This window comes from Artibeus jamaicensis, unplaced genomic scaffold (genome assembly GCF_021234435.1).
Source record: "Artibeus jamaicensis isolate MK-2021 breed Jamaican fruit bat unplaced genomic scaffold, CSHL_Jam_final contig_233, whole genome shotgun sequence".
Lineage (NCBI taxonomy): Eukaryota > Metazoa > Chordata > Mammalia > Chiroptera > Phyllostomidae > Artibeus > Artibeus jamaicensis.
In genome coordinates this window covers 37,550,516-37,577,844 of record NW_026521486.1, presented here as the reverse complement: position 1 = coordinate 37,577,844, position 27,329 = coordinate 37,550,516, and the positions used below count along the sequence as shown (strand labels likewise).

Genomic DNA, 27,329 nt, shown 5'->3' with positions numbered 1-27,329 from the left:
AAGCTCTGTGAAAAATAGAAGCACAAAGTGACCCAATCATTTTTCTATGGCATTGGCCTTCTTGTAAGACAGTTTTTCAGGTCCATGCCTAAAAGGGATGGATAGAGCAATTTTTTGTTTTCATTTTTGTTAAGTAACAAAGCTTATAGTATATACAACACTATTGGTATACTAAGATTTTATTAAAAATAGCAGAGAGAAGAGTGTTGGGAAACACCATTGCAGTATCCCCGTGCCTTCAACCCATTTCTCTGTTTGGACTTGAGAGTTGGGCCAGTGAATAATCTCCATCCCTGAGCTTCATCTGATGATTGTTAACCATTTTCGACTGCCAACCTGGAAGGAATAAAAGGCAAGGGAAGGCAATCAGTGGGGAAGGTCTGGGAACAATGTGCCAAATTAGTAGCTGCCTGTTGACAGGATTTCAAGGTGATTTGACTCATCACACTTGTAGATAAGTTAGAAATTCTCTCTTCTACTCACTTTGCAATCCAAGAGTCCTTCCAGAAGAATCTGAGAAATAGGGGAGGACTTTTCTTCACAATCTGCAGCTTACGGTGCTCATCTCATTCTGCTTCTTTTCTTCTGTGCATCATATTTTCACTTTTGGATTGTACATCCTTCGAAAACAGGGAAATTATCTCATGATTTTGTTTAATCCCATTTGAATGTCAAAGATAAACACAGCTGGACATTAGTTAAAGCAGTGAAAACAGAGTCTATTCAGTAACTGCTGACAGCGAGGGGAAGAGTTGAGGACCACTCTGATTTGTGCACAGCTGATAGGATGCTTTAAGGAAGAATGAGAGAGGGGCCAAGCTGGGGCTCAGAAGTCAGAGAGATGACAAATGACAAAGATTGGTTGGTGTGACTGTGATTTGGCTGGCTGAGCCTGCTGGAAATATTCGAAGTGAAGATTTGTCCTCCCAAAGAGACTAGCAGACAAGCCCTATCCTTCCTGATGATGGCATTTTAATGCAGTAGCTGTCAGGTCCTTGAGAAAGACACTTCTGAGTTGTAAGACATACACATTCACAACTAGAAGCCCACCATAGTAAACACTCTAAAAAAAGGGAGGGCAGAGGCCTCTCCTCAGGTGTTAGCTAGAACAGACAGTAAGTACTGGCAGTGATGAATTTTCTCAGGCCAGCGTTTTAGTGGGAGGCTGGACCATCCTAGGAGTATAGCCTCAGGCTGCTGGGAGCAGTGCTCAGGTTGGGTCATCTCCCACTGCAGAGGTAAGGATGCAGTCTGTCATGTGCTGAGACTCCTGCCGTTGTCAGAGGTCAAGAACACTACTTAAGGAATTTGTGTTGACTGAATGTTTAAATAAATTTCATTTTCTCTATCCCAAATGGAAGGGGTTCAGTTAGAATGTTTTCCACTTTATTGCAGTGCCTAGACACAGCCAGGAAACACAGTAACACCCCCATTTGTATTTTCCTTCCCCGGGTCTAGCTGGCTGTTCTTGTTCGCAAGGACCTTTGTTCTCGACTCCTCTTGAAGGGCAGTTCTTCCATTTGTGAATAAGAGACTTTATTTCTCTACCACAGCTATTTTGATTTTTTAGAAATAATTCAGTATGGATCAACTTGCTATAAAGTGATAATCAATCTGGATTATAATCATTAAATATTTTCCTGTCTACTACTGGGCGCTATTAAAAACAGTTCACATGTCTCTTACCCAGGGACTCCTACCCAGCGGGGCAGCAATTCTGTTGTATGCTTTCATCAAACTTTTCCTTTGTAGCATTTATCTCAGGTCATAACGTCTTTATTTGCATGATAATTTTGAAGTTTATGTCATGGAAACTAGGTCAATACTTACTCGCCTTTGAAAGGCCAGCATTTACCACAGTGACTAGAAACTACTCAATATTTTCCAAAATGATTGATTTAATGACTAAAGAAACACCTTCTGGCTGTCTTTTCCTGTAAGATAATGTTGACAGTGTGGAAATGCTGTTTAATAGAAACAGGGGGAATGAATGTTTACAGAATGTCGTGGGCCTTGCGTCCTGTCTCAGCGAGTCTTCTTCTCTTTGTAGATTCCTTACGTACTCCTACCTCTTGGCCTTCAACACGTGGCTCCTGCTTGCACCGGTCACCCTGTGCTATGACTGGCAGGTTGGCAGTATTCCTCTGGTAGAGACCATATGGGACATTCGGAATTTAGCCACCATCCTCCTGGCAGTTGTGATGGCCTTACTGAGCCTGCACTGTTTAGCTGCCTTCAAGGTAAGTTTCTTAAATGTAAACGAACTCTGCATTTGAAGAGAGATAATCGATAGCCATTAATGTTTTCTCAGCTGGAGGTCTGGGTCTAAATTGAATCTACTCTTTTGTCTGAAAACTTTATGTATTTAAAATTTTTCCTGGTAGACAATATGTATTTTAAAGACCTTAATGGGTTTAACAGACCATGGTCACCTTAATTATATTTCTTCCGCTGTTTCTACTGACCCTGAAGAAATTAGATCTGATATTTAATGCTTGCAAACAAGATATGTTTTTCCTGCTGTGGTTGGCTACTTTTTGAAGTAATGTAATGTTTGACTTCATGTAATGTTAAATGAGATAATAATAATAATATATTCATAAGTGCTTGAATTACGTTTAAGACTCTACTTCCAGTGATGACTGCCTGCCTCAGTTGGGTGATACTCACTTAATAAAAAATGATATAAAGCTAGAAAAATTATTGACTGCAGCTACTTCAAAAAGCTGAAAGACAGCAAAGAACTTGAAAATGTTTACTTATGAGAAGTTGCTACTGAATTGGGTAAGATACCTGAGGGTCTTCTCATCCTCCCAGTTCCCCGCCATCGACCCGTGTTAAAAACTGGTTGACTGGCTAGGGGGGCTGATTTGCTTTGGGAGAGTATCAGAGCAGCTAGAAATGTATCGAGGAGATTTTTGGAAGCAAAGAGCTGTGCCAAGGCCGAGATAATATGCTCTCTAAGCATTCATGGCCGACTGCCCAACAGCGCGTGTGCATAGTATCCCTGAGGGAGCACAAGCAAACTTGAAAGCCTGGGGAGACTGCTTATTTGCTGCAAGTCTGAATGAATTCCTCAACCCATATATAGTTTGGGTAGCAGAGGGTAGACAGTTCACTGGCTTAAGTTGTTTATGTATGCCCTCCATTGAAATTGTTGGCTGATCACAAACTGTGCAGGCACTAGAGAAATACCCCAGAGATTCGGGGAAAAGAAAAAAAAATCTGAGCAAAAATTTCAGCTCTCTGTAGACAAACAAGTTTTTCAGTTTGACTCCAGGCAAGTTCATCATATAATGAAACAGGAAAACCAGCATATTTCAGAAGAACAAAATAGAACAGAGTCACTACAATGCATGATATACAATATCTAGTTTTTTATATTACTGAATATGTGAAGAAAGAGGAGTGTGACCCAAACTCAGGAAAAATAATAGTAAAAAAAAGGAAAATAAAGAAGAATTGAGATTCTTTATCTGAACTCACATTTACTTGATCAATGGACTCTTGACAAAGTTACTGAGAAAGGATAGTCTTTTCACAAGACACAGAAGCTCTGTCATCACTCTGTGTTGTCAGCCAGGGCTCTGGAGGAGGGGGGTGTAACATAATCTACCCTGTTACAACTGTATTTATTCCTACTTGATTTTTAATTAATATCTTAATAATTGACTTTACAAAGCTACAAATTAACATATGTAATTAACACATGTAATGAATAAAACAGCAGGGTTGTTATTTTCCGATCACTCCCTCAAACCCCACCCTCTGTAAGCTACCTTTGACCTTTGTTCTTATACATTTTTACACTCACTAAAAACAAAAATTCTTTCTTTATACAAGTGAGTTAAGCCAGATACCATTACAGATGGCAGGCTCTTTCAGAACACTGCCACGCTCAGTAGAAGCACCCCCGTTAAGTAAGCAGCTCAGGAGTAGATGTTTGACTTTTGACAAGCTCTCAAAAGTTGGGGATGGAGTGGGAGAACGAGACTATAGAATCTGAGATACTTCTTTCTGAACTGACTGCAGGAATAACTTAGAGATTATTTGTCGCCCTTAGTGGCGTGGCTCAGTTAATTGGGTTTCATCCCGAAAAGTGAAAGGTTGCGGTTGGATTCCCAGTCTGGGCACATGCCCGATTGGCAGGTTTAGTCCCTTGTTTGGGCTACGTGTAAGAGTCAACCGATCGATGTTTCTCTCTCTCTCCACCCCCTCTTTCTAACCCCTCTTTCTTTCCCTCCCTCCCTCCTCCTCTTTTTAAAACTAAAATCTGTACAAAGTAAATACATAAAAAGATTGTTTCTATTTTTTCCTATTTTCATAGCATAAGAAATTTAAGACCTCAAGGAGTAGTTTATTATTTATCATAGAAGAGCTCACTTGGCATCTTTAAGAATTTAAATGTAGAACTTATCTTATTTTGTGCCCCTTCTTCATCCCTTGATTCGCTAGCAATACACTGAATTTATATAATATAGCATAGATAACAATCTAGAAGTTCATTACTGGATTGAATTCATTTTAACAATGAATTTCAGAGTCAACAAATTTGCTCTTATTCTTTGCGATGAAGACAATCACCCTGTTGGAATGTTATATACAGTAGAAAAAAAAGAAAATTTAAATCACGAAGTCTGATTATTCCATTTTCTTCTGCGAATAGTGAATGTTTATATACCAGGACAACCATAGGCTGAAAATGCACTTGGGTTTTTCTTTATGACTGTTACAGACTGTATGTCCGTCAGACGGTTGACCTGCAGTAAATAGCGATGTATACCTGGAGAGCAGTCAGTCCGATGGGGATTGCTGAGTACATTAGTAGTGCCATTGGTCCTGCTCTTTATAGCTGCCCCTTTCCCGTGTCCTGTGATGTGATTGTCCTGTATTACAGAGGAAATACTGTTAAGTTATAGTTAAGAGTAATTTCTTCGTTATTGATTCTTTATTTATTCTCACAAGGTGTCCTATATTTTGAGATATTTTTATAGCTTTTACAATCTTGTGGCATGCTTGTTAAAGTAAAACCCAAGGAGAGAAGAAGGGGGTTGATGATACCCAGCTTTCCTCATAATGACCTCAGCAGTGAGGTGTCTTTTGAGTCCCTTTTCCTAAGTATGGAGCTTTCAGAACTGTTTTGTTATACTTTTAATTTTAGTAGGAGGATGTAAAGTTTTGTCCTAATCTATTCATGGCACTCCACATCATTCCTTGAACCCAACATGAATCCTAGGCTACATCTCTGGGCCCCAGAGAAGCCAGATTTTCATCTCTGCAGTAGGAGCAATCTGCAGCCTGACCAATGGAGGTGACCACTAGTGACAATTTGGTAGAAGTGGAGGGGTAGGAAGGGGTGGGACTAATGTATCTGCTCCCTTGGGGGAGAAGCATTTATTTCAGGATCTCCCTTTGCGCATGTCCCCATCCTCGCTCAGTTAGCCCCCATGCTAATCTAAATCACAGTCCCATCGATATACTGGCTGAAAGAACAATAGCTATTGCATGGGCAAACAGCTACCGTCAGCCTTAGATCTCTCTTCATTCAAACCCCCATATAGCTCAGCAAGAAGACAATGGAATGAGAGCCACTACTAGAAAGTGATTATTTGCTCATTGACATTCTTACCTCATTCCAAAAGGACTCGGAGCAGCTTAAGGAAAAAAATACAATACAATGGGATCAACCAGGAGATGGAAACAGTTATTTCTTTTTTTTGCAAAGAACCAGATAATAAATATTTGAGGCTTGGCTGGTCATACAGTCTGTCCCAGTTGTTCAGTTCTGCCATTGTATTGTAAATCAGCTGACCCCTAGTATAGGACGTTGGGCTGCCACAGACCCACACAATTGAATTGAACAGGCTTTCAGATTTCTAAAAATTATTTTGCATTTTGTTCAGCCAACTAATCGGTTAATTTACTATGGCACATAGATTACTGTGGAATAACTTATAAATTCCAGAATAGCATTATGTAACCTGGTAAAATAAGCATGTTGTTTTGATACACCAAATGGTGAAATAAAATTGAAGAATGAGGTTGTTTTTAATGGCGAATGGCTCTGTGCCAATGTTGATTTTTTTCTTTCAAATTTCTGGACTATGTTCTCTTTCCAGTTCCTGTTCTCTGCACACTCCATGTTCTCCATTCTTTTTCTCTCTTCAATTCATAAAAATCCTCCTCAGACTATGAAGAGTCCAGTCTTTTTTGCCCATTTACAAACCATCCAATTCGTCCTGCTTTGGGACCATTGTAGCCACCGACAGAAGAGGTTGATAATATCTTGGCACAGTTTGTGTGTCTGTGACTACCAGTCAAGGGAGTAGCCATTGTCTGGGATGCCTCTCTGTTTCAGGTCTGACCAGCCCCGTTGATCCAGCTTCTTGCCACTCTGCTCAGCTGGCTTCACCCCCTGCCACCTTTTTACCTGTGGGATAACACCCTGATACTTGGGTCATAGCTTTTCAAGGTCAGTAGCTGTAATCAACTTTAGCCCTTAGGTCATGCTCCAAAGCTGAGATTTCTGTTTATATCACTGTTATGATGAGAGTTTGAAAATGACCTTACTGCCCCCTCACATGCAGTGTTGGCAAATAGGAAAGTTGAGTCCGCACCACATTGTAAAATAGAAGATAATTAAATATGTATGGGGACTGCCTTTTCCTACATACTTTTATGTCATTCCTTTGCTATTTGTGATACAAATTATGGCTTATGTTCTATCACCCTAATTTCACTTGGTGGTCTACTTTAAATTCGTAACTCCAGGCCTCAGATAGGAGCCAGTCCCACCTCTGTCGGAGGCAGCCCATGTGTGCTCGGGGAGGGGCACTGCCCAAAGTTTCAGATTAAGAGTCTGGAGGCTGGAGGAGGGGAGGCTGTGCAGCGAAGTGATCAGCACTGAGCTGAGGTGGAGGCCAGGCTCTGCCACTGACCCTCTGGGAGTCACCTCATTCAGCCTCGTTCTAGGGTCACAGCTGGCTGAACCAGAGTGACCCACGTGACACTCCGCACAGTGACTGGCATGTGCGAAGCATTGGGAACCTGTCAGATGTCTTTGTAGTTTTTGTCATCATTATCACCATCACCATCATCATGGAATTGTCATAGCTTAATGTCAGGAGCACAATAAAGGTTCCTGTTTCTATTTTGTAGGGAAAAAATGCATGAAAAACATAACCCATTTGACTTTCTTGACTGTATATATTGCAATATGCAATCATGCTTTACATGATCAAAAATATGTGTCATGTACTGAAGACTGACTCTGCCCTTCCCCTTTTATTCCTTCCTAAGTAACAGAGGCTAAATTCTTGACCTAAGAGCCAATGGTAGTTACATTCTCAAGTTTTGAGTGCTTTAGCTTAGTTTGGAATTTGGAGGTAGGTATGTTCAAATGTATCGGAAACACAGAATCCTAACATAAAACTACTCTATTAGTTAAAAAGTGAATTTTTATCAAGGGAAAGGAAATAGTGACAAATATCACTGACTTATTTACAAATGAATATTGGAATTGCTACCTAAAGAATGGAAATATTGTAGATGTCTTTAAAGGCATTTGAAATTTTAGCAAAAATAGGCAGGATATAAGAAATAATCGTTTTCTTTTCTTTTTGTTTTTCTTAAAACTAATTGTCATTGCTGCATTTCTCCGCCCCTCTCAGTGATGAGGACCAGAACAAAATAGACACCAGAAACACAACTTTAAATGCAGTGGCCACCTGAAAATAGAGCCCTCAAGCAAAGTCTTCCCAAGGCATTGCTTTTTGTCCATTATTAATATGTCACTTGTGAAGCCATTCTCCTTGTACTCGATCTGAACCCCACACAAACCTTTCTTTCTCAGGCTCTGGGTAACACACACTTCACTTATACCTGAGGTGCTTCGTTTGGCTTTTGATTTAGGCCTGGCTGGAGTTTTTTACATCGTGAAATAGTTTGTTTTAATCTTTGCCTTCACAGGGCAATTACATTGTCACAAGGCACATTCTTTAATAGGAGAATGATTTACCTTCGCCTCTGATGTTTATGCCTTAGTTAGAAGACTTGCTGAATTTATTAATGGAAGAATTAGTTGCATAATGGAAAAAAGGACTTTTTAGACCTCAGTAAGAGTTTATTGTTTTTCTTGATTGTATACTTTATGAGTCTCAGCAAGATTTTATAGTCTATATTACTTGCTTTTACTCAAAATAATTGCTACCTTTTGAGTGATAATCTTAATTTGTAACTTTTTATTTCTTTTAACTTAATAATTCACACTCTCATAAGAGCAATTTATTATCACTTATACTGCTTCTGACTGCTTTTAAACTCTTAAAAGGGTGAAAAGACTTTTTAGTTATTCCTGGAGCCTTTCTGTCCTTAGTGTTTCCATTCAGGACATGAAATTTCTCTTTAAAGGAGCACACTTTCCTATCTTGTTTTAAGAAAACCATGAAGTATGTAATTAGGACTCTGAGATAAAAATAGCTAAAACAAGTCCCTTTGAACAGAAAGCCCATTGGAAATTACTTACTGTATCAGAAAATACAAAGGAGACTGGTGGTTGATTGCCCAGCAACCCTATAAAGGGCTGGAGGTTGTGATCAATACAACTGGAGATAATCAACCCCCACCCCCATAAACCCCTAAAATACCTTATTTTTACATGTGGCTTTGCCTGAAGTGGCAGCATAGAGTATTAGAAAGAAAGCAAGTTTGTAATATGAGCTTTTATGATTCTCTGTCATATACATTGTTATACCAGCATGCTAATGATAAGGTCTTCAAACTTGTTTTTAACCTGAAATATAATAATAAGCGAAATACTATATGAGGTCTGTCCAGAAGAAGTCCAGCCATTGTTAATTTAATAAGAACATTTCACACAACATCGATGTAACCTGGCAGCCAAGGAGAGTGGGCTGGAGTGCGCATGCGTGAATAATGACTTCATTGTACTAGTCAGTGGGGCCAGTAGATGCCGTTAAATGAGCACATATGCTGTGTAGCTGTTACATTCAAAATGAGGGAGTAGAGCAAGCAATCTGCACCAAATTTTGTGATAAGCTGGAACATTCTTCTGTGGAAATTATTTGGATGATTCCGAAGGCCATAGCTATGGGCAGCTGGTGATTGGCAGCTTCCTCACGACAACATGCCTGCTCGTGCATCACGTCTTGTGCATAGTTTTTTGGTGAATTATGAAATCTCCCAGGTGACTCAGTCCCTCTGTAGCCCAGATTTTGTGCCCTGTGACTTCTGGCTTTTTCCAAAACTAAAATCACCTTTGAAAGAGACGAAATTTCAGACCATCAATAAAATTCAGGAAAATATGATGGGACAGCTGATGGCAATTGAGAAAACTGTGTGAGGTCCCAAGGTGCCTACTGTGAAGGGTACTGAGGTGTCACTGTCCTTTGTACATTGTTTCTTTTATCTTCTTCAATGTATGTCTCTGTTTTTCATATTGCATGGCTGCATACCTTCTGGACAGACCTCATATATGGTACCTGGGGTTGTTCAGAAAGGAAAGTATGAATTTTCCCATGGATGTCTCAAACTCAACATTCTGACGTTTAACTCTTGAACTTAACCATTCATTGTTTACTCCACAATGGTTGTTGTTATTTGCTATCTCAGTGTATTCTACTTGTTGCTCAAAACAAAATTATTTGGGTTTCCTTGTTTCCTCTCTGTCCTTCTCTAATAACACATCCAATCCATCAATAAATCCTGTCAACTATACTTTCAAAATATATCTAGAACCTGACAATGTCTCTCCAACTTCATTGCAATCTCCCTGGGCCAAGCCACCACCAAGTCTCACCTGGATTATTTCTGTAACTGCCTACCTGATCTCCCTGCTGTCTCCCTTTGTGCCAGTGGTCCAACCTACTCTCAACACAGTGGCCGGAATGAGTTTTTAAAAATGAAAGTAGAGCCTATCCCTCGTGTACTTAAAATCCTCCCATGGCTCCTTATTTCTCTCACAGTAAAAATCATTCATAGTCTTTATAATGGCCTAAAAGTTTTTATATGATCTGGCCCCAGCCTACCCCAACTCTATTATCTCTCTTACTCCTTTTCAAACTCATGGCCTACTCTGAAATGAGTTCTGTGGCTGGCTGCCTCATCTCCTTTGCTAATCACCACTTTCTCAGTGAGGCCTACCCTGATCACCATGCTTAGAATCGCAATCCGCTTCTTCCTCACCTTACATTGCACATACCCCTCACTAGGCAGTCTTTCTCTCTCTCTCCCCATCCCTCACCCCCATCAAATGGTAGAGATTATTCTGTATCTTTCTTTTTTATTAATGGGTATATTCCAAAGAATGTAGAATACCGCCTGGAAAATACAAAGGAGACTGATGATTGATGACAGATTCCTTAAATGATTATCTAAAAGCACAATCTCTGAATAAAACATAGAGACCACAAAAATATGTATATGAATAAATGAATGATTTGTGACTATGTTTTACCAAGACAACCATTGCTTAGGATGGGAACATTTTCATGAGTACTTGGACCAGGCGAATGAATTGGGAGTGTAGCATAGTAGCCTCAATGCTCCTGTATTTTCTGTGTCTCTCAGAGACCAGAGGGGACTGAGTAGCATGACCAGTCACAGTTAGCAGCCAGCTCTGTAAGTTGTGTGATGGAAATGGAAACTGGTCTTAAAAGCTGGCAGAGTATTTAGAGATAAGCAAAATAACTGTAGGGAATATGCAGGTGCAGAATGGTGTACTTGGAGAGGAAAGCAGTTAGATAAAATGTTAGATGTTTAGTTTATTGACCACTTATTGGTTCAATGAATTAAATATTCAAGCACTATACTGACTATGGAGAATAAAAATAAGCAAAACCTAGTTGCTACCTGGAAGAGCCTGGTTTTCTCTGCCTGCATTCCATTCTTGCCCCCACTGCCCCCAAACTCTGGGAGAATTATCTTTCTGAACACAGATATGATCTAAACATGCCTCTGATCTGCCGTGAAACCTGCTTGCTCTCAGGACTTATCCTCGCTGGAGCCAACACTGTACTGATAAATGGCTTAAGTTCTTTAAATGTATAGTGATATTTTTTTAACCTGGAAAATGGCAACCAGCTCTTTCACATTTCCCAAAAATGAACACCAGAAAATGTGTTTCAACTGTAGCATGAAGGCTATAGCTCAGAGATGCGGGGAACATTTTCTGTCTCCAGACAGTGAGATGATTTGGGGGACAGGCACTAGAATCTCCTACAGTGGAAACTTCTGTCTGCTTGAGCAGTTTATACCATACAGACACCAGCACTTCTCAGATCATGCCCTGGCATCATGCAGGTCATGAGCAAGTTACCCTGAAGAAAGAGTCTGCATTTCAGAAGTGCTAGTTAAACTCCTTTTTTCCTAACTGGGGGATTTCACAAAGCCTTTACTGTGCTCTAAGCAGCCTTGTGAGTTTTCAAATGGGGTGTAGAGTAAATGACATTTCTCAAATTTATTTGAATTTGGAACCCTTTTTATGGGCTTCTTGCAGGTTCAGTGCTTTTGAAACATGATTTGGAAAGTATTAGCGTAGATACATGAGGGTGGGTGAATGAGAGCTTTGAAGTCCATTCTTGGGCAGCAAGTAAACCCTTTTTTTACCGCCTTATTTGTACCTTCAAAAACAATAGCCACCACCACAGCATCAACAAATCCTAGTATTTTTCCTTTAGCAGTACCCCATGTAAAATGATTTCTTTGAAACCATGTATTTTAGAGTTTGAGTTTCCATCCAGTCAATACCAAGTGAAAAATAAGACTTTTTAACAGATGCGTAGAATTCTTATTTTCCATTATCATGAAGCTGTAGTTAGAACCGCTTGTGTGAGTGTTCAGTACAGTGACTGAGGCTGCTAAGACTCATGATTGGATGAGCACGCAATGTGACCATATGTGACATGGTACAATGTGAGCAAGTGAGTGTCACCTAAAATATGTGTATGAAGTGGCAGTTTCCAAAGTGACACTGCCTGCATACAGTGTCACTGTATGCAGTGACATACCTCTCTGCATACAGTATTCCTTCTAACTGGAGAAAGTTTAAAATTGTTTCTTCACCTGCTTAGCTGATGAATTAAAACAGGAGACACTTGAGAAAGTGCTCTGTGTATTACCTGAGTAGAAAGTGAGCTGTTCTTGCCTCAGAATATAGTTCCGATCACAGAAGACTCCCATAGACAAGCTGGGTGACAGAGAAAGGACTTCCTCCAGTTTTGTGATTAGCCAATGGACTGTTTGCCACTAAGTGGTTGCACTTTTGGCAGAATTTCATTAAACCTTGTTTTTATTTTCATATCCCGTCTGGCTGTAATTGCTAGAGGTTACCAGCATTTACAGAGAACCTGGCAACTTTAAATGGCCAAATTGGCTTAGTCACTTGTGACCCAGGACTCTGGCATTTGGTATTAAAAAGTGATTAATTGGGAAGAACATTTATTAATGCCAGCCTTCTTGGCATTGCCGTGAAAATTCTCTCCATTCCAGGGGAGCGTAGTTCTTTTTGGACTGGGTAACTAACCAGTGAACTGTATTTTTCTGCTTGCTGTGACGTGCCTTCACTTGGGAGTCATTCAGTGCCAAGGCTCATTGGAGAAATAGTTTTACCCTTTGTTTTTCTGTGTAAATCATTTTTTTTCTGTGACCTTATATGAATTTTCCAAGGGAAAATGATTCCCAATTAGGCATTATGTGGTCAAATTCTTACTTGTATCTTTATGTCAAACCTCACACAGATCATTTCAGCCTTTCTTATATTCATTTTAGAGATTTATGTTGCTGTTTGGTACAAAGCAGTCCTAATGAGAAAAATAGGTACTTCAATGTCTGAGCTCAGAAAATTATTTGATATAATTTAAAATAAAGGGCCTTTGTTTCCATCCTTTGCTACATTTATTAGTTCATTACACTGGCCCTTGTAAGCTTTGGTAAGTAGGGTGTGTGAATGCCCATTTAAAGGTAAGGGGTGAGCATTATTTAATCAAGTCAGTTATTTGGGAAAAAACCTTTTTAACAACTTCTGATGAAACATAATGATCCACCCAACTTTTAACCACATATGCTTCAGAAGCAAGAAAGAAAGTGGATCTTATTGAAGGAGATGGAACATACCTTGATTATGGAAGATACTTTGATTTTGGATGGATGTATTAACAGATTACAGGAATCAAATCCACTGTTAATAGTTTCTCTAGAAGCTCAAGTGTTCAAGTAAATCTCACTTTTTTTAGCTGTTAAGAGAGTGTACTAAATTTCTTATTACTTTCATGTATCATAAACTTGAAGAAAGTCAAACAATTTTTTGTAATTTATTTGCTAAAGTATGGTGAAATATACTCCTTTTTTAGATTTTAATTATTTATTTTTAAAGAAAAGGGAGGGAGATAGAAAGGGAGAGAAACATCAATTTCTGGTTGCCTCTCACATGCCTCCAACTGGGGACTTGGCCCACAACCCAGGCATGTGCCTTGACTGGGACTCGAACTAGCCATTTTTCGGTTCACAGGCCGGTGCTCAATCCATTGAGCCACACCAGCCAGTGCTGAAGGATAGTCTTTTAAAAATGCTGCTATAAAATATTCAGATCTTTACTGTATAGAACTGGGGTATGTTTGTGCTTCCTTCTGTTTATTCATTTTAGATTATAAGGAGAAGGGCTATCTTCTATGTGACAATTCCATGTGGGTAGATGAGTCATACTTTTTAGTGAGTGTGTCTCATTGTATGAAAAAAGCAAAATATCTTTACTCTTGCAAAAAATAAGTATATAGTGTCCTGCTTTGGAAGGTTTTGGCAGGGGGATATCTCATTAACAAAAATGGTTGAGCAATAATCATAAGTAGAAGACTTCTTCTGCCAGGCATGCATATTTCACTGGAACAAAGCTATTTGCAAAAATGCATTTAGTTTTCCTCTGCCTCCTTTTCTTCCTCCTCAAAGCTAAATTCACCCATGACTTTACTTGCATGGTTAAATCCATCCTGGTTTCTAGTTGAATTTTACAGAGGGGCAAAAATTGGTTAATCATTCCTGCTTCCCTCCTGCACTAGTCACCTTATTAAATTATAGTTCTTGACCTAGAATTCAATGGCATTACTGCATCATCACCATTTCTCCAGCAAGAGTGGATGGGGTGAACATGGTGCAAGACTCAGGTCTCTAAGCAGTAGTCTCTCTCCCTGTCTTCTGTCGTCTGCTCTGGAAAGGATCCAGGGGCAAGATTGAACTTCTGCTGACATTTTCTCTCCTTCATTTTCACAGACTCCCTGTGTAATGCACCATCAACCTTCCCCTGAATCCGTGGGGTCTCATGGGAGTGCTGTTACCAGCCCCCCCTTCTTTTTCCTGAATCTACCCAGCTAGCTTTGGTATCAACACATATGAACACATATCTCTTAGAGCAACATCTCTATTTTGATTTTCTAAATCCATCCTCTTGAGTGAATTCTTCATATATATGTGTATGTATATATGTGATAACATAGTGTCACATTTCTAAGATTTATATATAAACAGTTCACATCAGGGACATAGGGGGAGGAACCGAACTGTCTGGCATTAAGGGAAGAGCTGGAGGGGCAGCTTTCTCCCAGACAGAGGTGTTAGCAGAGGCCATTGTCTCTTTGCTGAACCCTCACCCTACAGAGCCAGCAGGCAGGCACCATATCTGAGCCTCCATCCAGCTAGCTGTCGCTATTTGTCTCATTCTGGTGATTCTGAGACCCTGCCTCACCCAACTTGTGGGCCCATCCAAGTTGTTTCCAGTAGCTTTTCCATATAAATGGTTTGTCTTGGCTTATGCTTCAAACTTTCCTAAAAGCTCTCAAACAAGAAGCATCTAGTTTGGTTCATCCTATACCTCTAGATAAGTGGCCCCAGACCTAGTAATAGTGGCAGCTGGCCTTGGTTCATAGCTTGGCCTCCCCTTGGCAACTCCAAGACCAGCATGAGTGGCAGCAATCTGCAGATCACTTTGTAGCTCACGCCAGCAGGCCCCAGGCAGGGCACAGGCAGCAGCTGACCTTGACCTGCACCTCCCAGAAGGCCCCAGATCCATCGCAATGAGTAGACAGCTTCAGGCCATGTTCAGACACCACCTTTCCACTTCCACAAGCAAGACACTGATGGGGATGGCTCAGTGGGCACCAGAGCCTCACTGAAGTAAGTCTTGGTCTGTGAGGTAGGCCCGTGCATAGCTAATTCTTCACTGTGGTCACAGCCAGTCGTTGCAGCCCATCGGCCTAGTGGGAAATCACTCTGATAAATGTACCAACAGCAATCAAGACTCATTTACAACAGGAGGTTGTACACAGCCCACCCAGAGGCAGAGACAACTGAGTGCTTAGCTCAGGTGAATAGGGAGGCTGTGCCACTGGACCCTACAGGATGCCTACTACGTACATTACACCACTCTACAAGCTCAGGAGACATAGCAGCTCTACCTAATACATAGAAACAAACACATGGAAGTTGCTAAAATGAGAAGACAAAGAAACATGTCCAAATGAAAGACTAGAACAAAACTCTTGTAGAAAAACTTAACAAAATAGGGAGGACTTCTGCCAAGATGGAGGCATAGGTGGAAGCACTGTGCCTCCTCCCACAACCAAGTTTAAAAACAACAAAGTTTTAGCAACAAAAATTCAGCCAAAACCACAGAAAATTGAACTTCACGGAAGTCTGACAACTACGAACCCTTCAGCCAAACCGGTAAGAAGGGCAGAGCCAGCAGCAGAGTGGGGTCAGGCAGGAAAGATCCACCAGACTGACCTGGGCGCAGAACCCAGATGCGCAACCCAGGTGTTGAGAAGTGGCAGACCCACTGAGGGCACAAGGTGGTGGACTCACTGAGGGCTGACCATGGTCACACATTTGCGCGCAGATAAACCGGTGAAGGAGGGAGCGGCGAGACAGACCGTGCAGGCCCCAGTGGCAGGAAGTGGTAGAGGGGACGGCCATTGTCCCTCTCTGACCCCGCCCCCATCTACAGCATCACAAACCAGGGACCTGGGTGGCCCCACCCTGGTGAACAACTAAGGCTCCACTCCTCATATCTAACAGGCACGAACAGATCAAAACATGGCTCAAGAAGAACTTAGAGCCCCAGAGCTGATAAATATAAGAGATGAAGAAATAGCCAGACTTTCAGATACACAGTTCAAAACACTGGTGATCAGGACGCTCACAGAACTGGTTGATTTTAGTCACAAATTAGAGGAACATATGAAGGCTAAACTAATTGAAATGAATGGAAATGCACAGGAAACCAATAGTAATGGAAAGGAAGCTGGGATTCAAATCAAAGGAGTGGACCAGAAGGAAGAAAAAAATGACCAAACAGAAAAGAATGTAGAAGCAAGAATTCAAAAAAATGAGGAGAGGCCTAGGAACCTCTAGGACATCTTTAAACGTTCCAACATTCGAATTAGAGGGGTACCAGAAGGGGAAGAGAACAGCCACGAGTGGAAAACTTATTTGAACAAATAATAAAGGAGAATTTCCCCAATCTGCCAAAGGAAATAGACTTCCAGGAAATCCAGGAAGCTCAGAGAGTCCCAAAGAAGGTGGACCCAAGAAGAAACACACCAAGGCACATCATAATTACATTAGCCAAGATTCAAATGAAGGAGAGAATTCTAGAAGCAGTAAGAGATAAGGGGACAGTCACCTACAAAGGAGTTTCCATCAGACTGTCAGCTGATTTCTCAAGAGACCTTACAGGCAAGAAGGGGCTGGAAAGAAGTATTCCAAGTCATGAAATCCAAAGACCTACATCCAAGATTGCTCTATCCAGCAAAGCTTTCATTTAAAATGGAAGGACAGATAAAGTGCTTCTCAGATAAGATCAAATTCAAGGAGTTCATCATCACCAAGACCTTATTATATGAAATGTTAAAGGGACTTACCTAAGAAAAAGAAGATAAAAAAGATGAACAGTGAAAGGACAGCAAACTCACAGTTATTAAGAACCACACCCAAAACAAAAGCAAACTAAGAGGATAGCTAGATCAGGAGCAGAACCGTAGAAATGAAGATCACATGGAGGGTTAGCAATAAGGGAGTGGGAGAAAAAGAAGGGGGGAGAAGGTACAGAAAATAAGTAGCATAGACGGTAGGCAGAGAATAGATGGGGGGAGGGCAAGAATAGTGGAAGAAATATAGAATCTAAAGAACTTGAGACACATGGTCATAAACTAAAGGGGGGAATGGTGGGGGAGGGGTGTGCAGGGTGGAGGGGAATGAAGGGGGGAATAGAACAACTGTAATGGCATAATCAATAAAATATATTTTTAAAAAAAGAAAGAAAAAAACTTAACAAAATGGAGACAACCTATCTACTACTAGATGCAGAGTTCAAAACACTGGCTATAAGGATGCTCAGTGAACTTAGTGAGAACTTTAACTGCATAAAAAAAGGACATGGAAGCCGTAAGACAAAACCAGTCAGAAATAAAGGAGACATTAACTGAAATGAAGAGTAATTTACAAGGAATTAACAGTAGAGAATATGAAGCTGAGAATCGAATCAGTGATTTTCAATATAAGAAAGCAAAAAAACCCCTCAATAGCAAAAGGAAAAATAATCCAAAAGGATTAAAATAGTGTAAGGAGGCTCTCAGACAACTTTAAGCACAACAACAGTCAAGATTTGCAATATGGAGATGCTGGAAGGAGAAGTGAGAGAGCTAGAAATTGGAAAACTTTTTGAGAAAATAATGACAGGAAACTTCTCTAAACTGTTGAAGGATATAGACAAGTCCAGGAAGCTCAGAGAGTTCCAAACAAGGTGACTCCAAGGAGGTCCACATGAAGATATCATAATTAAAATGTAAAAAGCCAAAGACAAAGGGAGAATCTTAAAAGCAGCAAGAGAAAAGCAATTAATTACCTACAAGGGAACTCCCATAAGACTGTCAGCTAATTTCTCAACAGAAACTATAGGCCAGAAGGGATTGGCAAGAAATATTCAAAGTCATGAAAGGCAGAGACCTATAGCCAAGATTGCTGTACCCACCAAAGCTATCATTTAGAATTTAAGGGCAAATAAAGAGCTTCCCAGACAAGAAAAAAATAAAGGAGTTCATCACCATGAAACCAGTATTACATAAAATATTAAAGGGTCATCTTTAAGAAGAAGAAAAAAGATAAAAATATGAACAATAAAATGGCAATAAATACATATCTATCAACAGTTGAATCTAAAAAACAAAATAAATGAACAAGCAGAACAGAAACAGAGTCATAGATACTAAGAACATTTTGATGGTTGTTAGATGAGAAAGGAGGTTGAGGAGATGGATGAAAAAGGTGAAAGGATTAAGAAGTGCAAATTGATGTTACAGAATTAGTCACAGGGATGTGAAGTGCAGCACAGGGAATATGGTCCACAGTATTCTAATAACTATGTGTGGTGTCAGGTGGGTATGAGGTCTATCGGGGTGATCATGCAGTAAGTTATATGAAGTTTATCACTGGGTTGTACATCTGAATCCAATATAATATTACACATCAACTGTAATTGAAAAATAAAAAATGGTTTTAAAAACAGTTCATAAACAGTTGAATATTAGAAGTGGAAGCTTAAAGCAATACCAAGCTTCAGAGCATATATAAAGTTTAGAAAGCCTGTGCCCCATTCAGTGGACCACTTAGCTCATTTATTGTGCCTCTGTGGTCACTAGAATGTGAATGTTCTCTTATTCTCCTTACTAAGAAGGACAATTTCATCACAGCACTTAATTTATTATATATCAAGGATAAACATTACCCTCCTCTCAAGGCTTCTCAAATATAACTTTAATTAACAATTCAATAACTAAGGTTAGTTAAATAAATTATTACATCTTACCCTGTTCTGACTGGTAGCCATGGATATGTCCATTCTTCCAGAGGCTGATCATCAGAATGAGTAGGTGGACCATCTGAAACCGCTCATGCAAACAGAGTACTTGACAAGGGGTGCATATTCTGTGCTGCATACCCCGCTGATCCCTGTGGACTGTAGAATACTTGTGTCTGCATTTATCTGGCAAAGTGAATCGGTGGCGCCCTCTGTCACATGCCTTAGAGATGAGATTTTCTAGACTACTACAGCAATGCCTTGCTTGGCAGCCTCCAAATTACTGGATCTTATCTGTTTTCAGTGACAGAACTGGGTGACAGTGAAGGGCTGAAATACCCATCTCTACCCACCCCCACACACACACACCCTTGACATTAGTTTTGGATTCCAAAGCCACGTGGACTGTGGGAAAAGAACAGGCTTTGGAATGAACCAGACCTCAGTAAAACCCATGTTTCTCACTAATTGGATCAACTTAGATAAGTATCTTAAGCCTCCTGAGTTTCAATTTTCTCATCTATAAAATTGGAGATAATTACCTACATTGTAATATTATTATGAAATTCCAGTGGGACAGTTTAAGTCAAGTGTATGGCATTTGGAGTGAGCATAGGAAGTATTTGCTTTTCTTTCATCCTGTACCCTTGTCACTTACAGGGTGGCTTTTATTGCCCCCTCTGCATGTCTCCCTCCCACAGTGTGCATGAAATAATTTATAAGTTAAACACACCTTTAGAAGAGATCTGGTCTCGCCCACGCCCTTCATCTCTCTAATCTCCCTCACTCTTTTTTTTCAATATGTAGCTTTTGGTACCTTTTTCATTTTTGTTCGGAACCACAGATAGAGATGAAGAAAGTTCATTTCTCTGATTTCTCTCATGTTTTCACAAATTCTTGTAATAGTTTTACTTCTAATCACAACAGTGTTTCTTAAACAACATTTTTCTAATTTACTTAATTTTCATAACTCCTCACTAGTGCTCAGTTAACTAGGTGAATGGCATTGTTGCTCTAGTTGATATTTCCCAATTAGGTCACTTCCAAAGGGCCTCTGAAAAGATTTTTGCCTTTATTTTTTGAAACATTTAAAACACACCTATGCAGAATGTAACACACGTTTCCAAATAAAGTTAGAAATTACTTTATTCTCAATTAGAATAAAGCAATCTGAGAGCTTCACTCTTCCACCCAATTCAACCCTGAAACATAATTATGTGCTCTTGTGAGATAAGAAGTTTCAATCTCAGGAACTGGTGTTGGCAAGAACTGTTGATTAAAAGCAAATCAAACAAAAAAAACTATGCACACACACAAAAAATGAAGTCCAGAACCAAAGACCAGAAATCAAAACTGCTACTTCAGGAATGCCCTGATTTTAATCTGTCCTCGGCTCTCTATTCATTAGCGCATCTGGCAGGGCCTCTTGGTGAAGAAAGTTTGGCATGGGAAAGACCTGTGTTTACATTGGCTCAGAGAAGACACAGAGTGTACAAATCTACTTTTGTCTCTGAGGGGGTATAATTTCTTCATTCATTTCCCCTTTTAAAATTTTTTCTCCCCCATGCATTTTAAGGCACATGAAAGTGAGGAAATGATATCACCAGCCTAAGCCAAGGAGAGTGTGGGCTGGCAGCTATGCTGTTGAGATCTTGCACCTAAGCCAGTTTCTATCCCAGCTCAGCCTGTCTCATTGCTTTCAGACTAGGGAGGAAAAAAAAATCACAAATGTACCTTTTCATGCTCTCATGTGAGGTGTGAGTTGTGTGCATGCCATGGGAGGACTGTCCTTAAACCTCTTGCATTGTCCAGTGGGACTAACTCAGGGCCCCAGGTGAATATATGGGCACCAAAGAAAATGGACAGCAGTGACTGAGGCTCTGAGAACCAGCTTTCTATTTTTCTTATTCCCTCTCACCTTAAGGCTGCCTCCAGATTCCTCTTGCCTCCTGCATTGCTGTTAGGGAGTTAAGATTCTAGATCTTGTTTGAATCATAAGAAATAGTCTATTGCATTTGATATCACAAAAGCAGTAGAAGTTCAAGAATTTCTCTTCTCCAGTTATTGAGACATTGGTCCCAATCTCACCCGCCAGATAAAAAGCTCTCTCAGATTGTTATTGTTTTTACTGTGTTTATACAACATTTAAAATTTCTATAACCACAATGCCCTTTAAAAGGGTGGTTTGCCTAAGGACTGAAATAGAATGGAAATACAATAATATAAGGAGGGGACCAAGTCAGGAGTGGGCTGGAGTTGGCTCATGTTAGCTCCTAAGAGCCAGAGTTCTGTTCCTTTTGGGGGTTCACTCTGGGCTTCCATCCCCGTACTCTTTTACTTTGAGCTGACCTGTGAGGCAGAATCCTTGCAGGAAACACATGACACAGCCAGTGGGATGACTGAAGAGTTTACGAAGGCACCAAGTGCAGTGATGTGGACAGGATTAGTGAAGCCACCATGCAAAGTGACACCAATCAGATGGTCTGATGAGGCAAAGGAGGGGACTGTCACCAGCACCCGGTGAGAATTATGATCATGGAAAGGAGCCTCAGACAGGAACTATGCCTGTAGATAACTAGTGCCAGACAAAGGTGGAGGAGGGAGAAGCTGTAAAAGTCAAAGCAAAACACTGACAACAGTGAAAATCAGGTGGACAAGAGAGTAGCTCAGAGGAAATAAGTGTAAGGAACATTTGTGCACAGCTCAGATGGAAGCCTGTTGCCCCAAATATCCAGGTTCTTTCTCTGCTTCCTCCTCTAGCTTGGGCACTTCCCATGCTGGTCTTGAAAGCATCCTCCTCGGCTTTGGGACCAAACACTAACTAAGTGCTTGGTACATTCTGCATTAGTATCATCCTTGAGAGCATCTCAGGGATTTTGCAGTTTCAAAGTTCATGCTGTTTCAAATAAACCTGAGCCTCTGATTTATTCAAGTGGAGACTCACTGATGCATTTTCTATGGATACAAAAAATTCTTAAAATGTACAAGGCAGCACAGTGACTGCCCAGATCCCCAAATTTTACAAGAAAACCTCAAGGTCTGTGCAGCCTTGAGGAATATTTCTTATGAAAATAATACAATAACCCTCTGACATTTTTGCTGATTTCAATTACAGCTCTTTGTGAAGGACCCAAAGGTCTAAGACATCTTAGAGTTTACGACAGGGATAGTATCCCCACAGTGTTGTAGTGAAGATTAATTTGGAATTCATTTAAACTTGCACAAATTGTAGGGTTGCAGATTGGGAGTCTCTTAGCCAGAGAATGAGCCTAGCTTGCTGCCCAGCTCAATAAGTGGAATGCAGATCAAAGCCCTCATAATAAATGAGACAGCATTCTGCACTCAAATAAAGCATCGGGAGATTCCAATTGATTCAATAATTTGTCTTTCTCAAGTAAAAAGAACTTTCATAATAATAGTAGTAGTAAATAAATAATGGAATATTTAGTAAATTAAAATACTAAAAAATTAAAATTGAATTTCAATAAAATGAAAGATGTTAGTTTTCCTGAGCACAAAAGCTGAGTGATCGTGGAAGACCTGGAAATACAATAAGGAGTAGCAGTGAATGGAATTAGAGGAGGGCAGAAGGTCCGCATACATCCTGGTTAGAAGCACCTCAGCACTGTTGGCCAGCTGTGCCAGACCCTTATAAGATACTCTGGGACGCTCAAGGACGAAGGGCCTTCCACCCCAAATTAATGTTGCAAATCCTGTGTTTCCGAGGGTTACTAAAAGCAAAAGCTTTCCTTAGTGGCGAGTCCCTGAAATGGCTGTTGGGGTGCTTGAGGACCCCAGTGATTGATACATGTATGACTTTCATCACTGGTCTCTACTACCATGATACATACTTGTCGAATGATGATTGTTATGTGCCAGGTCTCTAGGTAAAAAATTCACACGAGATGGTGAATCCTGGAGGAATCTATAGTCTAAGGGAGGAAGTAGACCCATAAGCAGATGCAAAAGGAGGGCCTCGTGTGTTCAGCCAGTTGTCATCTTGGCAAATGTCTCACCCCCAGGGCTGAATCAACTCCCTGAAAATTGAGAAATAGGATATAGACAGTTAGGGCCTAGAGTTGCCAAATAAATTCTTCGGACTGCAATAGAACTGTGCTGTATGTAGAACTATGACAACATGCTCACACCCTAAATGCACCACGCCACTTTTCTGAAACCTGTTTAGAGGTGAGAGAAAATGTGGTAATAGTGATGACAGCAGTTGCTATAATGGGACCTTCCTCTGGCTCTGTGGAAGGGAACAGCCTGCAGCAGAAGTTGTCTTTGCTGAATGAGACAGGGAGGGGTCCACTTCTCAGGAGCACGCACTCACCTGCCGCTGGCCACAGTGCGTGCGTGTGTCTGTCTGTGTGTCCTCCTCATCTGTGACCAGTGCTTTGGAAGGTGAACTTGGAGAGTAAGATGGGGAAGGGATAAACCACAAGCTCTCAGCCTAGACATGGATTCTGGAGCTGGATTTCCTTGGAAGTAATTGCTGGTTCTGAGAAAACTGAGCCACTTGTTCAGATGTGTGGCTCGGCCAACAGGGGCTGAGTGATTCTCTGGGCACCTTAGGAGGGATGTTAAGATATTTTTAGCTCTTTAAAGCTCAGGAGGCTGCTTCTTTATATTCTTCTAAGCCAGAAAAGAAAATTATGGTAAATCTCTCACACGTTTTTCTTACTAATACAATAGATATCAATACCCTTGCTTTTGTTTCACTGATCATCAAATTAAAGAGAAGTAAATTAATTTGTCTGAACTTGCACAGTTAATCAGCAAGTGACGTGTATTATCAGTGGCTCATAATGATTCAAAGTTAGCTCTTTGAATTCTCATGCCTTTTCACCCCCTAGTGTAATTTGGAATAAGTAAATTTCCATTTGCTTCTTTTCCTAGAAATAAATGCACTTTTGTGTGTTTTGGAAAATGCCACAGATTTTCTCCTTTTCCTCCACCCATATTTTGTTTGTATTTCATCGGACTGTATTAGGCCGAAATGAGCTATAAATTATTTAGGCAATTTTGTTACAGCTGTGACCCACAGGATACTAACTTGGATTCCCTCCCAGTCTTTCTCATTCTAGGAAATTCAGCCACATCCATGACATATTTTTTTCTAACTTTATGCTTGACTGATTGGCTCACAGCTTAAAGAAATATATTTTTGAATATTTTCTATTCCTCTTGACCCAATGGAAAGGAGGAAAGACAAAGAATATAATCATCAATTTAATTTGAGAGTAAATGACTTTTTCACAAATATTATTCTCTTCAAAATAAAATAACAAAACTTCATTAAGTGTGGGCACAATGCCATAGCCTTCAATTGAATATTTTGAAAACAAAGAAAAATACACTGTAAGACCAGCCCATCAGGGAGCACGGAGCGATCGCCTCTGAGCCCACAACTCACAAGTCCAATAATGTGGACCTCCGCTGATAAAGAAATCTCTATGACCATCTAGCCCCACCGAGCCCTGAGCCTCACTTGTCTCATTTTACAGGTGAGGCATGGGAGAGGTAATGAGGTCCCCACTCCAGGCAACTAATGGTGTGTTGATGGCAGGACCACAGTTTGAATCCAGGTGGCATCTCCTAGACACTGACTTGCTCTTCTTTCTTTCTACACATCAGACCCTTTCGTAGCTCCCTACTGGCTCTAAAGGTCAGCTCCACACAGGGCTGACAAGATCCTCATGATTCGCCAACCACCAACATGTATGGTTTTACTCCCTGCTTTGTACATTCTGTATCTGCTTCCTGGAATTAGATTAGCTCTGAACCCTCCTCACAGGCATACCAGATTTGCCTTGTAGGCATTCATTCATTTTTCAAACCAAGGTTGTCACCTCCACCAGGAAATCCTGTCTATCCTCTCCTCTTCTTTTACCCGGTATATTTATTCACATATTAGGTTATTCAACAGATATTTATGAGGACTTCCTAAGTGCCAGGCACTGGGCTAAACACAAATCATGCCAGTGAACACAGCTGACTGGCTCCCTGCCCCATAAAGCTTACCACCTAGTGGAGGTGTTGAAAGTAGTAAACGTTCAGATAAATATGCAGTTATAGCTGGAATGATTGCCATGAAGGAAATAGAGACTGTGCTTGGAGCCTGAAGAGCCCATCTCCATGTCCCCAGAAGCAGTGACCATTTGGGGACCCTGCTCACTGTAGGGGCTCGGTGAATGAGGAGGGAGGCGGCATGAAGTTGGACTTCGCCATACACCTGATGCCCACTTCTTCCCAACATAGTGGCTGTGGAAGCACTCAGTGTTTTGTTGAGTAAAGGACATAACCATCTGCTCATCAGAGTGAGGAGGGTAGCCTTTGGTCAGGCAAGGAGGTGTGATGTTAGGGGTGTGAAGGTGAAGTCTCTTTTCCCCATTTCTATCCCCAGTGACAGCTGTTTTCTAATAGCCTTGATGAGGGCCAGGGAGGCACTTCTTTGGACAGAACACTGGCTAGTGACTTGGATAATAGCCCAGTGGGAGTTCTGTTTATACCCTTATTCCTCTTAATTCTATAGGATTAACAAATAGGAAATATTAAATTATCTTTAGAAATGTATACAGGAAGATGAACACTTTTATAAAAAGTGTTTCAGCTTTTAAGAAGTATTCAGCTATCTTTTTCAAAAGTGCACCTGTAGAAACCAATATCAGCTTCTGGCTGAGATAGAGGCGTAGGTAGATACACTTCACATCCTTGCACAACCGAAATGGGGAAACAACCAACTTAGAAACAAAAAACAACCAGAACTTCCAGGAAATCGAACTGTATGGAACTCTGATAACTGAGTTGAAGAAGTATCCATCCAAACTGGTGCACCAAGACAAAGGAATATTGCCCAAATGATAGAAGAGAACAAAACGCCAGAAAAAGAATGAAGTCATAAGGAGATAGCAGACCTATCAGATACAGAGTTCAAAACACTGGTAATTAGGACACTCAAGAATTGGTTGAATATGGCCACAAAATAAAGGAAGAAGTAAAGGTTATACAAGGTGAAATAAAGGAAAATATACAGGTAACCAACAGTGAGGAGAAGGAAACCAGGACTCAGATCACAATGATTTTGAACAAAAGGAAGAAATAAACATTTAACCAGCACAGAATGAAGAAACAAGAATTAAAAAAAAAAAATTAGAAAAGGCTTAAGAACCTGTGGGAAAACTTTAAACGTTCCAACATCCAAATCACAGGGGTGCCAGAAGGAGAACAACAGCACAAAATTGAAAACTTACTTGAACAAAAAATGAAGGAAACTTCCCCAGTCTGGTGAGGAAACTAGACATGCAAGTCCAGGAAGCTCAGAGAGTCTCGAAGAAGGTGGATCCAAGAAGAAACACACTTAGGGACATCATCATTACATTAGCCAAGATTAAAGATAAATAGGGAATCTTAAAAGCAGCAAGAGAAAAGGACACAGTTACCTACAAAGGAGTTCCCATAAGACTATCAGCTGATTTCTCAAAAAAAAAAAAAAACAACCATTATAGGCAAGAAGAGGCTGGAAAGAAGTCATGAAAGACAAGGACCTACATCCAAGATTACTCTATCCAGCAAAGCTTTCATTTAGAATGGAAGGGCAGATAAAGTACTTTCCAGATAAGATTAAGTTAAAGAAGTTCATCATCACCAAGCCCTTATTACATGAAATGTTAAAGGGACTTATCTAGGAAAAAGAAGATGATCAAAACTATGAACAGTAAAATGACAACAAACACTACTATCAACAACTGAACCTAAAAACGAAAATACAAAAACAAAAACCAACTAAGCAAACACCTAGAACAGGAACAGAATCACAGAAATGGAGATCACGTGGAGGGTTATCAGTGGGGATGAGGAGAGGGGAGAATGGGGGGAAACGTACAGGGAATAAGCATAATTAGTAGCTACAAAATAGACAGGGGGAAGTTAAGAATAATATAGAAAGTGGAGAATCCAAAGAACTTACATGTGTAACCCATGAATGTGAGCTAAGTGTGGGAATGCTGAAGGGAAGAGGGGTGCATGGTAGAGGGTGATTAAGGGGAGAAAAATGGGACAAGTGTGATAATATAATCAATAAAATATACTTTTAAAAAGTGTACCTGTAAAAAGAGCATATTAACCTTGTACTTAGTTACAGGCACAGATTTTAGGAAGAATGCTCAACAAAACATTTACTAGGCTTTGTTTTATTTATTTTTAATATAGAATTATTATTTTTCAATTACAGTTTATATTCAGTGTTATTTTGATTAGTTTCAGGTGTACAGCATAGTGGTTAGACAATCACCTACTTTACAAAGTGTTCCCCTCCATACTTCCAGTACGTAGCCGGCACTGTACGTAGTTATCTCAGCATTACTGACCATGTTCCTTATGCTGTACGTTACATCCCTGTGACTGTTTTGTAACTACCAATTTGTACTTCTTTATCTGGGATTTATTTTTAACTTTAGCAAGACACACT

General features: G+C 40.3%; 1 protein-coding gene and 1 long non-coding RNA gene across 5 annotated transcripts in view; one reads left to right on the top strand and one right to left on the bottom strand.

Moving 5' to 3' along the window:
• The window catches only part of TMTC1 (transmembrane O-mannosyltransferase targeting cadherins 1), a 243,731-nt gene that overhangs the window by 119,295 nt on the left and 97,107 nt on the right, over nt 1–27,329 (top strand). For all 3 annotated transcript variants that reach the window (XM_053661849.1, XM_037144874.2, XM_037144873.2), the window contains exon 8: nt 2,051–2,240. In XM_053661849.1, coding sequence (XP_053517824.1) covers nt 2,051–2,240 — 190 coding nt within the window. The remainder of the gene's footprint in view (nt 1–2,050; nt 2,241–27,329) is intronic.
• Nucleotides 213–19,005, bottom strand: LOC128626852 (uncharacterized). 2 transcript variants are annotated; one of them, XR_008390950.1, is made up of 5 exons: nt 18,869–19,005; nt 4,784–4,886; nt 3,487–3,587; nt 484–620; nt 213–336 (listed from the first exon to the last, which is right to left on the bottom strand). It is a non-coding gene; the product is annotated as an uncharacterized LOC128626852 (long non-coding RNA). The 2 variants fall into 2 exon arrangements; XR_008390951.1 differs by lacking the exons at nt 3,487–3,587; nt 4,784–4,886.